General features: G+C 55.5%; 1 protein-coding gene across 2 annotated transcripts in view; it reads left to right on the top strand.

Moving 5' to 3' along the window:
- The window catches only part of EXOC3L2 (exocyst complex component 3 like 2), a 37,804-nt gene that overhangs the window by 12,216 nt on the left and 13,227 nt on the right, over positions 1-12,361 (top strand). For both annotated transcript variants that reach the window (XM_032798034.2, XM_032798033.2), the window contains exons 2-5: positions 7,119-7,783; positions 10,863-11,484; positions 11,642-11,756; positions 12,164-12,274. In XM_032798034.2, coding sequence (XP_032653925.1) covers positions 7,138-7,783; positions 10,863-11,484; positions 11,642-11,756; positions 12,164-12,274 — 1,494 coding nt within the window. In that variant the 5' untranslated portion in view covers positions 7,119-7,137. The remainder of the gene's footprint in view (positions 1-7,118; positions 7,784-10,862; positions 11,485-11,641; positions 11,757-12,163; positions 12,275-12,361) is intronic.

Here is a 12,361-nt window from a genome sequence, read left to right as displayed (position 1 = left end):
AAAAAAAAAAGAGAGATAGTAGGTGGGGACAAGAACTATCTCTCAAGACTAACTTGAATAAGTTTAAGGGAGGGATATCATGATGGATAGCCTAAATATTGCAATAATGATCTTTGATATTACAGGTAAAATATGCCTCAATGGTCGTTATGGGATAATAGATGGGAGCGGAGATCATGAAGTTACTAACAGATAATTATTATCCTGGTGATGGACTGGTGAGTCTTGCTCACAGCCTCAGGGTATTAACTGATCGCCAGATTTCTGGGTTGGGAAGGAATTTTCATCCAGAGCAGATTGGCCAGAGACCCTGGAGATATTTGCGAGCTTTCTCTGCAAGGCATGGGCCAGGTCATCTTGCTGAGAGATTCTCTGCACCCTGAGTCTTTAAACGACATTTGAGGCTCCAGTAACTCAACAGTAGGTCAGGGGTTCTGTTACGTGTGGATAGGGTGAGTTCGTGGCCGCAGGTTCAGTAACTAGAATACCATAATGGTCTCCTTCTTGATCTTTAAGTCTACTGAGACCTTCGTCTGTAAGACCAAGGGCAAAAAAGCAACTGAGTAAGAACATAAAAAGGGCCATTATTGGTCAGACCAAAAGGTCCATCTATCGCATCTGTCCTTCTGACAGTGACCAATGGCAGGTGCCCCAGAGGGAATGAACAGAACAAGTAATCTCATATGAATCGATCGCCGTCACCCATATCCAGCTTCTGGCAAACAAGAGGCTACAGACAGATCCCTGCCCATCAGGCTAATAGCTATGATGGACCTAATCCTCCTGAATTTTATCTAGTTGTGGTTTTTTTAAAGGCCTATTATGTCTGGCTGTCACAACCATCCTCTGCAAGGATTCCATAGGATCCGAACTGTGTGTGTGTGGAAAAATACTTCTTTGTTTATTTAAAACCTGCTCCTATTAATTCATTGGGTGGCCCTAGTTTGTGTTATGGACGGAGTAAATAAACAACACTTCCTATTTACTTTTTCTAAGTAAGCTGATTTATATAAGACCTCCTATCGATATTTCCCCTTAGTCGTAACTCTTTTCTAGCTAGTCCCCAGTCTTAAATAAGTCATCAGCAGACTGTCCAGTCCTGGATACCAGTCAAGCGTCTGTGTTCTTTGAGACCAGGGCGCAGCTACTCAGACTGTCTGATTCACCGAAAGACCACACCACCCCAGCCTCTGCTTGAGCAAACATATCAGAGAAATACTGCAGAGAGCAGTGAAGGGCACTGGGAGACACACGCTAGACCCTCCTGAAAAGGGGTGACAAGGAACAAAGACATCTCTATTAGCATGATATAAAGGAGAACAGAGGCAACTCCCCTATCCTCATCTGCAATGAAGATGGGACAGGGAGACTATCTGCATTGCGATACAGAGTGGACGAACTGAGAGTCGCACGACTCTGGACCAAAGCAGGATGCACTGCATCATGGAATCTCTGCTCAGATGTTAATGAACCTACGCCTGCCCACCCCAGCTCAAGACAGTTATCAGACCATCTAGTAATTATCCTTGATTGATTCCAAGCTACTGAAGCAGGCCTAACTGGCACTGGTGAGTTCCCTGGAAGAATATCATCCATAGCCAAAGATGATCAAGCTCCTATCATTTAGCCTAAAAGAAAAACCTGAGTTGTCCGTTTACCCATAAATGAATCTAACTAGTGTTCTCGCCCTTGAACCATTGCATGTTCTCTACAAGACTCCCTATCTATGCCCAAGTAAGTGTCTGATACTGTGGATCGAAACTTTAGCATCAGTTCCACTGTCTTCTCCTGAAGCCGATCATGCTGCGGGCTCTGCTGTTCTCCAGTCACTCAGAACCCTGAACTATCGCCATCACCTGGACCCCGACCATTCAAGGCCTCAGGGAGCAGGTGAAGATCCCCTTTCCGTCTCTAAACTCCTCATCTGTGTTATTCTTTAGATAATGTAACTCAGGGGTTCAGCAACCTTGTCAAGAATGCTCAGTGCGATCTTCATTTAATTCACTTCTAATTTAAGGGTTTCGCGGGCCACGTCGATACATTTTAACTTTTTCGAAGGGTCTCTTTATATAAGTCTAATAATATAGAACATAAAAGCTAACTGTTGTATTAAAGTGTTAAAATGTTAAAAGAAGCGACATTAAAATTAAATTTAAAATGCATGCCCCAACCTACTGTGCCAGTTGACCAGGCAGTGTCAGTGCCACTGGAAATCAACTCAGCATACCAGCAGGTTGCCTACCCCTGAGTACTCTATGTTGGTTTAGGCACTCCTGTATCGTATAATTATTAGTCAATACATAACTTTGATGGTTAAGCTGGTTGCGTGTTCTACTCTCTGAAAACTTTTACTCTTTTGTGGTTTAAGGCCTTTCAATTTATCTGCAGCGAACGCTCCTCTACCTAACTAAAGATCCGTAGTGCCCAAAAACTACTGTGGGGTTTGCCATCCAGTGGTTACTAGCTCAGAACAATATAAAAACGTGCAAAGTGGGGAAAGGGACTGTGACGAAAGGTTCCTCCTCTACATTGGTGGGTCTGGCTTATTGGCAGATTTGTTCACTCAGTGATCTTCCTTCTGTGGAACGCCACCAGTCTGGTCAGCTCCTCCTGGTTCTGCAGCAGGAGTTAGGGTTTGGAGGGAACCCGGGCCCGCCAATCTACTCTGGGTTCCAGCCAGGCCCGTGGATGCAGCTGTCTATAGTGCTCCTGTGACAGCTTACAACTCCCTGGGACTACTTCCCATGGCCTCCTCAACACCTTCTTTATCCTCACGTACAGGACCTTCCTCCTAAGTGCTCTGATAACGCTTGTCCTCCTCAATGTCTCGCAGCAGTACAATAACTCGTCGCAGATCGCTGGGTCACTACCTTGCCTTCTTGAATCCCAGCTCCTCACACACACCCTTTCCCCTCTGGCTCCTCCCTGCCTGACTGAGCTGAGCTCCTTTTTAAACCCAGGTGCCCTGATTAGCTCGCCTGATTGGCCTGGCAGTGTTCTATTAAGTAGCTATCTCCTACTGCTTCTAGAAAGATCTTTAATTTCTCATTAGGATCCTTTTCAGCCTGAGGTCCACATCCCATATCCTAGCACCCGGCAAACAGCACACCCTTCTGTTCTCCGGATCAGCTCTAGTTACAGGCCTGTCTGTTCTTCTCAGTAAGGAGTCCCCAATCACGTAGACCTGCCTTTTCCTGGTGACGGTGCGATTCTGCGGTCTATCCCCTGTTCCCTCAGGCTGCAAGTCAGCTCCCAGACTGCTGCACTGGGCAGCACGGTATGGGGAGGAGGTGAGCAGCCCTTAGTGGTGAAAGAACATGTTAAGGACTCTTAGAAAAGCTGGACATGCACAAATCCATGGGGCCGGATGCGCTGCATCCAAGGGTGCTGAGGGAGTTGGCTGATGTGATTGCAGACTCATTGGCCATTATCTTTGAAAAATCCTGGCAATCAGGGGAGGTCCTAGACCAGGCATCCCCAAAGTGGTGCCCAGGGGCACCAGGGCGCCTGCCTACTGGCGGCCGGACAAGCAGCTGCCGAAATACCACCGAGAAGTGGCAACATTGAAAAGCGCTACCACCGAAATCTCACCGAATTTTGGCAGGATTTCAGCGGTGACGCCTCGATGATGCTCCTTCATGGCAGCATTTTGGTGGTGATGCCTCTTGATGTTGCCGCTTCATGGTAGCATTTTGGCGGCTGCTTGTCCAGTGGCCACGGGCCTCAGTGGCTAGTTGTCTGGCGCCTGTCCCACAGAAAAGGTTGGGGACCACTGTACTAGATGATTGGAAAAAGGCAAATATAGTGCCCATTTTTTTAAAAAAAGGAAGAAGGAGAATCTGGTCCTACAGACTGGTCAGTCTCACCTCAGTCACTTTAAAAATCATGGAGCAGATTCTTAAGAAATCCATTTTGAAGCACTAGGAGGAGAGAAAGGTGATCAGGAATAGTCAACATGAATTCACCAAGGGCAAGTTGTGCCTGACCAACCTGATTGCCTTCTGTGATGAGATAACTGGCGCTATGGATATGGGGAAAGTGATGGTCATTATATACTCTGACTTTAGCAAAGCTTTTGATACGGTCTTCCACAATGTTCTTGCCAGCAAGTTAAAGAAGTATGGATTGATGGAATGGACTACAAGGTGGATAGAAAGCTGGCTAGATCGTCAGGTTCAACAGGTAGTGATCAATGCCAACTAGACATTGAGCCAGCTGGTATCAAGCAGAGTACCCATAGGGATTGGTTCTGGGGCTGGTTTTGTTCAACATCTTCATTAATGATTTGGATGATGATAGGATGGATTTCACCCTCAGCAAGGTCATGGATGACACTAAGCTGGGGGGAGAGGTAGATACCCTGGAGGGTAGGGATAGAGTCCAGAGTGATCTAGACAAATTGGAGGATGGGGCCAAAACAAATCCGATGAGGTTCAACAAGGACAATTGCAGAGTCCTGCACTTAGGACGGAAGAATGGCCGACTAAGGATGGCTAAGCAGCAGTTCTGCAGAAAAGGACCTGAGGATTAGAGTGGACAAGAAGCTGGATATGAGTCAGCAGTGTGCCCTTGTTGCCAAGAAGGCTAATGGCATATTGGGCCGCATTAGTTGTAGCGTTGCCAGCAGATCAAGGGAAGTGATTATTTCCCTCTATTCGGCACTAGTGAAGCCACATCTGGAGTATTGAATCCAGTTTTCGTCCCCCCCACTACAGAAGGGATGTGGACAAATTGGAGAGAGTCCAGCAGAGGACAACAAAAATGATTAGGGGGCTGGAGCACATGACCCACGAGGAGAGGCTGAGGGAAGTGGGCTTATTTAGTCTTCAGAAGAGAAGAGTGAGGAGGGATTTGATAGCAGCCTTCAACTACCTGAGGATGGAGCTCGGCTGGCCTCTGTGGTGGCAGATGACAGAACAAGGAGGAGTGGTCTCAAGTTGCAGTGCAGGAGGTCCAGGTTGGATATTAGTTTCACTAGGAGGATGGTGAAGCCCTGGAATGGGTTACCTAGGGAGGTGGTGGAATCTCCATCCGTAACTTGACAAAGCCCTGACTGAATCATAGAATATCAGGGTTGGAAGGGATCTCAGGATGTCATCTAGTCCAGCTCCCTGCTTAAAGAAGGACCAATTCCCCAACTAAATCATCCCAGCCAGGGCTTTGTCAAGCCTGACCTTAGAAACCTCTAAGGAAGGAGAAGAAAGGAGAGCAGCAGAATATGGACCCTGGATTTCAGAAAAGCAGACTTTGACTCCCTTAGGGAACTGATGGGCAGGATCCCCTGGGAGAATAACATGAGAGGAAAGGCGTCCAGGAGAGCTGGCTGTATTTTAAAAAAATCCTTATTGAGTTTGCAGGAACAAACCATCCCAATGTGTAGGAAGAATAGTAAATATGGCAGGCGACCAGCTAGGCTTAACAGTGAAATCCTTGCTGATCTTAAACACAAAAAAGAAGCTTACAAGACGTGGAAGACTGGACAAATGACCAGGGAGGAGTATAAAAATATTGCTCAGGCATGCAGAAGTGAAATCAGGAAGGCCAAATCACACTTGAAGTTGCAGCTAGCATGAGATGTTAAGAGTAACAAGAAGGGTTTCTTCAGGTATGTTAGCAACAAGAAGAAAGTCGAGGAAAGCGTGGGCCACTTACTGAATGAGGGAGGCAACCTAGTGACCGAGGATGTGGGAAAAACTAATGTACTCAACCTCTAAGACTGGGATAATTTAGTTGGTGTTGGAACTGGTTTGAGCAGGGGTTGGACTAGATACCTCCTGAGGTCTCTTCCAACCCTGATCGTCTATGATTCTATGATTTGGGGTACAGGTTGTGCAGTGGAGTACAGGGCATGGGATGGGGTACAGTAACTCCTCACTTAAAGTCATCCTGGTTAACAATTGTTAGGGAACATGCTCGTTTAAAGCAGCCACCTGCTTTGTCCACTGCTTGCAGAAAGAGCAGCCCATTGCAACTAGCTGGTAGGGGCTTTGCAACTAGCTGGTGGGGGCTTGGCACTAATGTGGGCCGCAGCCCCCCTATGAGCTACCCCATCAGCTGCCCACTCTCCTAAGTTCCCTGTGCAGCAGCTACCCAGCAGGCTAGCAATTGCTGGGCAGTTCAGCTGTCCCTCCCGTCACTGCCCTGTGCTGCTCCTGCCCTCTGCCTTGGAGCTGCTCTCTGAGACTCCTGCTTGCTGTGCGAGGGGGAGGGGAGGAAGAAGGGGGCTAATGTCAGGGTGTCCCCCTCCCCTCTGCTCCTGCACCCTGCTTACCCCATCTTCCGTAGAGCAGGGGACACACATGACAGGACTCAGGATGGAGGGAGCTTGCTGGCAGCAGCTGTGTCTCAACAAGCTGATCTAATTAACAAGGCAGTCTACTTAAAGGGGAAATGCGCATCTCTGTCTCTCTCTCTCACACACACACACACACACTGTGTGTCTCTGTCTGCCATGCTGTCTCTCCTCCCTTCATTCCTGCTGCCTTGTAGAGTGAGAATTAACCCTTGAGGGCTCAGCCAATTGGTAGGTCGTCATTTAGCAGTAAGGAATTCCCTGGGAAATATCCCACCCTCTGACTCTTCCACCTCAACCAAGCTTCACAATCATCATCACTGTGTACCAGTATTAAATTGTTTAAAAGTGTGTGTGTTGGAACCTAACCTCCTCATTTACATTAATTCTTATGGGGAAATTGGATTCGCTTAACATCGTTTCGCTTAAAGTCACATTTTTCAGGAACGTACCTACAACATTAAATAAGGAATTCTGTATGTGCAGTACAGGGCATGTACAATACAGGGTACAGACCGTGCAATGGGGTACAGGCTATGTACAATTCAGGGTGCAGGGCGTGTGGTACGGGATGCAGGGTATGTGCAGTAAAGGGTACAGAGCGTGCGATGGGGTACAGGGCATGGGATGGGATACAGGGTATGTACAATGTGGGATACAGGGCATGGGACAGGGTATGTGCGATACAGGGTACAGAGCATGCAATGGCAGTATGTGTTTCTAGGCTGCGGTTGGGTGTTCCATGTCCCCAGCTGCTCCTCCTCCTGTGGCACCAGGATCGCTGTGTCCTGCACTTGGCACCTGACCCTGTTTCCTGTGTTGCCAGGTCCCGGGCAGCGGCGGCCATGCCGGTCCTTAAGAACCCCTGCAAATTGAAGCTGGCCAAGGCCAACAGGGCACCAGGTGGCACCGGGGAGCTGATCCTGGCCCAGGAGAGCAGCACCAACCCCTTTGAGGAGGATTTGGAGGAGAACTCAGGAGACTCTGTCCTGGACGACCAGAATCGCTTCCTGGAGGAGGCAGAGGAGGAGGGCGGTGGCTTTGAACGTGACCTCTTCAATGGCAGCCTGGACCAGCGCCGGGTGACGCTAGAGAAGCTGGTGGGCCTGTCCCCCTTCCGGCTGGGCAAGGGCAAGAAGGGGGTGGGCAAAGAGAAGGCTCCTGACGGGGACAAGGGGCCCGACCGGCGCTCCTTCCTGGGCCTCAGGGCCCTGGAGAACAGGAAGGCACGGCGCAGCTCCGAGGACTTCAGCCTCCTGCAGCGCTTGAACGGGCGGCGCAGGGAGAGCCCGGGCGGGCCGGAGAGCTCCCTGGCCGAGCGCGAAGGTGTCCCCGACGCTGGGAAGCGCATGCACTTCCTCAAGCTGGGCCTGGGGGGCCGGGTGCGCCGGGCCTCGCTGGTGGACAAGCCCAGCCCCCCCCAGGCCCCGGAGCCGGCACTCGCCGCCCAGGAGGTGGAGACCGTCACCAAGACCCAGGAGCCTCTGTCAGGTGAGCTGGTGCGCGGTGGGGGGAACCGGGCCCTGGGCTTGCCCTCCGTGTTGCAGCTGGGGGGCCCTGCCACGAGGGGGGATGTGGGGGAGGGTGTGCCCATATACATCCCAGAGAGGCAGCCTGCCAGGACGGAGCCACTGATGGGCCGAGTCATGTCACCGGGACGCCCCCCCCCCCTGGACTGTGAGGAGCTGTGGGGGAGCCCCTCCTCTCCCCCTCTTGGGCACCCCCTGCCCCCCAACCCATGAGCTCCTACAACTACCCTGTCCAGGAGCCTCAGCCCACGGGGGAGCCCCCTCCCAGGAGCCTCTCTCTTCCCCCCCCTCCAGCCTTGCTTCTTTCTGTGCTCCTCCCCTCCCCCAACTAAGTCCTACCCTTGGGTGACAGGTCGGTCCTGCTTCCTGGCCAGCCCCGGTGCTGAGAAGAGCTGCCGCGGTGAGAGCCAGTCGCAGGGCATCCTGCTTGCAGAGTGGGACCCTGGTGCTGACCGTGACATGCTCCCAGCCAAGATGTGTGTGGGTTCTAGTCCTGGGTCTGGGTGGGGGTCTAGTGGTTAGAGCAGGAGGCTGGAAGCTTGGACTCCTGGGTTCTATCCCCAGCTCTGAGGGGAACAGGGTCTAGTGGTTAGATTGGGGGGCTGGGAGCCAGAACTCCTGGATTCTATCGCCAGAGTGGGGAGGAGAGCAGGGTCTAGTGGTTAGAGCAGGGAGGCTGGGCGCCAGGGCTCCTGGGTTCTGTCCCTGGCTCTTTTGTATGTCCATGTGCCTCTCTGCCTCAGTTTCCCCATCGGCATAGTGGGCTCTCCCCACAGCTGGGCTCAGTGTAGAGCATCACTCTGCATGAGGTTATCCCTGTCCCTGGGAGTGGGGTTCCCAGACAGGGCAGCCCTGCTACTGCTAATGGTTCTTGGCAAAACCCCTAAAATCACAGAGGTGCTGTGAGTGACACAGGACGTAGCTGCATGGGAGGTCCCGGCAATGCCCCGGCTGGTGCTTGACCTGGGACTCCGCCCGAGGGGAGCCAACAATGGGGGGTGAATGGGAAGATACCAGGGCCTGGAACAGCCAGTTCTGAGCAGATCCCTTATCATCCCATGGAGCCGCCCTGTCTGCCCCTGGCCCCAGAGAGGCCTCATTGTCCCACCCTAAGGCACCAAACCCAGTGGATTGAGCACAACACCAGCCCATTAAGGATCCATTCGGTTGCAAATACATCCCTTCCCCCCCGCCCCCCATGTGTCTGCTTTAAAGCCAGCCGGTTCCTGACTGGAGAGCTGGTGACCATGAGGCCCGCACCTGGGAGGTGCTGGGACCGATACAGACGCAGGGGGTCAGGTCTCTACCCATGGGTGCCTGGGCGAGGGGGCGGGGGCATTCTGAGGCTCCCCCTCCAAAAACCATTGGAAAATTCAGAGTCAGGTGCTATGGATAATCTGAGCTGGGCCTAGGAACCCTGCCCTTGGTGCCCATGCTGAGGCCCGCTTTGCCCCCTGGCGTCTGCGCCTCTCGGTCTCCCTAGGCCACATTCCCAGCTGCCCTCCGCAGGGCTGGATGTGGGATGTTTCCGTCCGAATGCCAGTGGAACTTCCCCTGGCGCGGTGCTGGGAGGGGGCACGGAGTGAAGTCCTGCTGTGCCCCCGGAGCGGGCATCCCACAGAGCTCAGCATGCACCGCCCCATGGGAGGATCTATCCCGCTGGGGGCAAGGTTTGGCAGGCGCAGGAGCTGGGCCAGTGGGGACATGTGCCTGGAGCAGGCAGGCTGGGGGGAAGCAGGAGATGACCCCAGTGTTCTGCTTTGCCAGGGCCGCATGGTGCTCGGTGCTCAGTGCCCCTTTCCCTGCTCAGAGGGTCCTGCCACAGGGCAAAGGCAGATGGGGGCGGGGGGGTCACTTGCAGGTCACAGAAGGGGATCAGAGCTCATCTGAGAGCACCCTCTGCCCCCCCATGCCCAGATTAAAGACTCTTTCACCCCTGTGCTCTGCCGCTGGTCGAGCGCCCCTCCCTGGTGGGGGAGGAGAAGGGGGTACACTGTCTGCTCCCCCGGCAGGCCCAGCACCCCATGTCAGCAGCCTGCCCGGCCCTGGCTGTAGGTCCCAAGGGCTGGGCAGCGCTGTGCCCCCAGGTGTTGGGCCACGTACTGTGCCCCTCACCCCAGCCAGGGGCCATGCTGTGGGCCGTGCCTCCCCCAGCACTGTGCTGTTCTCCAGGGCCAGGTGTCCGGACACCATGAGGGCACAGTGGCCGGCCCCTGGCTGGGTTGGGGCTTGGCTCGGGGTGGCTCATGGCCACACTTGGGGTCGTTCCCTGTCCTGCCCTGCCCTGCCCTGCCCAGCCCAGCCAAGCTGTTGTTTGATTGTTTCTGCTGCCGGCCTCCCTGGACACTTATCCAGCAGCCAGCGGGCTCTGGCAGACAGAGTGTCCCACCCCACTGGGCCCATGGGATGCAGGGCAGGGTCAGGGCAGCGCAGAGGTGGGAAGTTCCCAACCAGCGTGTGGGGCACAGACACTCTGTCCCCCATATATGCCCCTGCCAGCCGGGCACAGGACCTTCCCTTCCTGACAGTTGTAGCTGCCCCCCTGGGCTGGGGTTGCTGGGTGCTGGCTCTTCAGCTGACCTCGAGGGCAAAGGGCAACCCTGGCATGGGGTGCAGGGTGGCAGGGGGCATGTCTGGCTCCCACCTACAGTCCAGGTTCTCCAGAAGGGCTGGGGCCAATGTAGAGCCAAGCTGGGACTCTGCCTCCCGGCTTCGCTTCCCCCCAAGCAGAGTTTGCACTGGGGAGATGGCAAGAGCTGGAGTGTGTGTGGAGTTAGCGCTCCTGACCCTCAGCCCTTCTGTGTCCCCTGCCCAGCACTGCCAGTGACCCTCACTCCCAACCTACAGCCCCCTGCTGTGCCAGCCTGGGGCTCCCCTCCAGCTCTGCTGACATCCCTCACTCTTGACCCTGCAAGCCCCAGCCCTGGGCTCCCCCACTCTGCTAGTGCCCCTCACTCCCGACCCACAGCCCCCTGCCAGCCCAGCCCTGGGCTCTCCTTCCCCCGGGGTCTGTGCTGACCTCTCTGCTCCGCTGCCTGCAGTGCTGGAGATCCTGAACCTGATCCAGGAGCGGGACCTGCTGGCAGCGGACAAGCACATCATCGAGCTAGAGGCAGAGTGCGGGCGGGAGGGCCCCCCCAGCGGTGAGGCTGGGGCTGGCAGCCGCAAGGCCAAGGATGTGGCGCTGCTGTACGAGGCTCTGCTGCAGAAGCTGTGGGCTGTGCTGGCCGAGGCCCTGGCAGCCCGAGGCACCTACCTGTCCCTGGAGCTGGTGGTGCAGGTGATCGAGCAGGAGGAGGCTGCGGACCGGCGGTGGCTGGAGGTGCAGGAGGGCGACACGGGGCCCCGGCCCCGGGCCATGCGCCGTAGGTGGGCCGAGGAAGTGAAGCGGGCGGTGGCCGAGCGGCTGGGCCAGTGCGCGGAGGACAGTGGTGGCCCCCTGGCGGGGCACATGGAGCGCCTGACCCGCTGCCTGGTGGAGGACCTGAGCGCCGTCAGGAGCCGCCTGCTACCGGTGTATCCCCCCGAGTACCAGGCCCTGGACGTCTACGCCCGCAGCTATCATGAGGGGCTGGCGCAGCTGCTGGGCAGCATCGCCCAGAGGACCCTGTCCATTGCCGAGCTCTACTTCCTCCTGGACTGGCACAGCAACACCTACCCCAGGTGTGGGGGGGACGGGGATGGGGATGGCTCTGGGGCTGATACCTGGCAGTGGTGGGTTGGGGCAGGGGCAGGGCCAGGGCCAGTACCTGGCACTGGGAAGGGGCCCATGCAGGGAGGGTGCGGGGGGCCCTGATCTCATGGCTGTCTCTGTCCCCAGGGAGGTGCTGGGGCGGCTGGACATCGCCCCACTGCTCAGCGCCCACGAGCTAGAGCCCCTGCTGCCCCCCGAGACCCAGCGCCGCTTGGAGGAGGCCTGCGCTGCAGCAGTGAAGGTAACAGCGGGGCCTGGTGCCCACCCCCCACAGTGCCTCCTCCCCCTACTCTGCCTCCCCATGGCAGTGCCAGGCCCCTCCCCACCTCCCATGCGGTTCTGCCCCGCTCCCTCCTCATGGCACCTCCCCACCCCCTTCCCTTCCCTATGGTGCTGCTGAGCTGGGAGTGGGTGATTTTCCCCACCCCCAATAGTCCAGGGGGTTGCGGGTGTCAGTCCTTTAATAAGTAAGTGTGGGGAGCTGGTCGGGGCGGGTGGGAGCGGTTTACAGTCCTGCCGAGCTGCAGGACCTGGCTGGGAGCTGGCCAGCTGGATGCCAGGCCATAGGGCGAGTGGTGCTAGGGCAGCCCATGCACCGCCCCCCTTGGAGCTCCCCCCACCTGTGACATCTTCTCTGTTTCCACCTAGACCAAGATCATGGCAGACATGAGCCGGGAGCTGCGGGAGGAGGAGCAGCGCTGGGCACAGGAGCTGGGATGGGACCACAGCCAGCTGGAGCTGTCCAGCCGGGTGATCTCTGTGAGTCAAGGGCCAGGCCGCTCACCGCTACCCGTCTGCACTGGGCTCCCCACTCCCCCTCCCCCTCCCACCGTGCCTGGCCTTCCT

Source organism: Chelonoidis abingdonii, chromosome 11, assembly GCF_003597395.2.
Source record: "Chelonoidis abingdonii isolate Lonesome George chromosome 11, CheloAbing_2.0, whole genome shotgun sequence".
Lineage (NCBI taxonomy): Eukaryota > Metazoa > Chordata > Testudines > Testudinidae > Chelonoidis > Chelonoidis abingdonii.
Note: the sequence above shows the minus strand (reverse complement) of the source record. Positions and strands in the feature narration are given on the sequence as shown.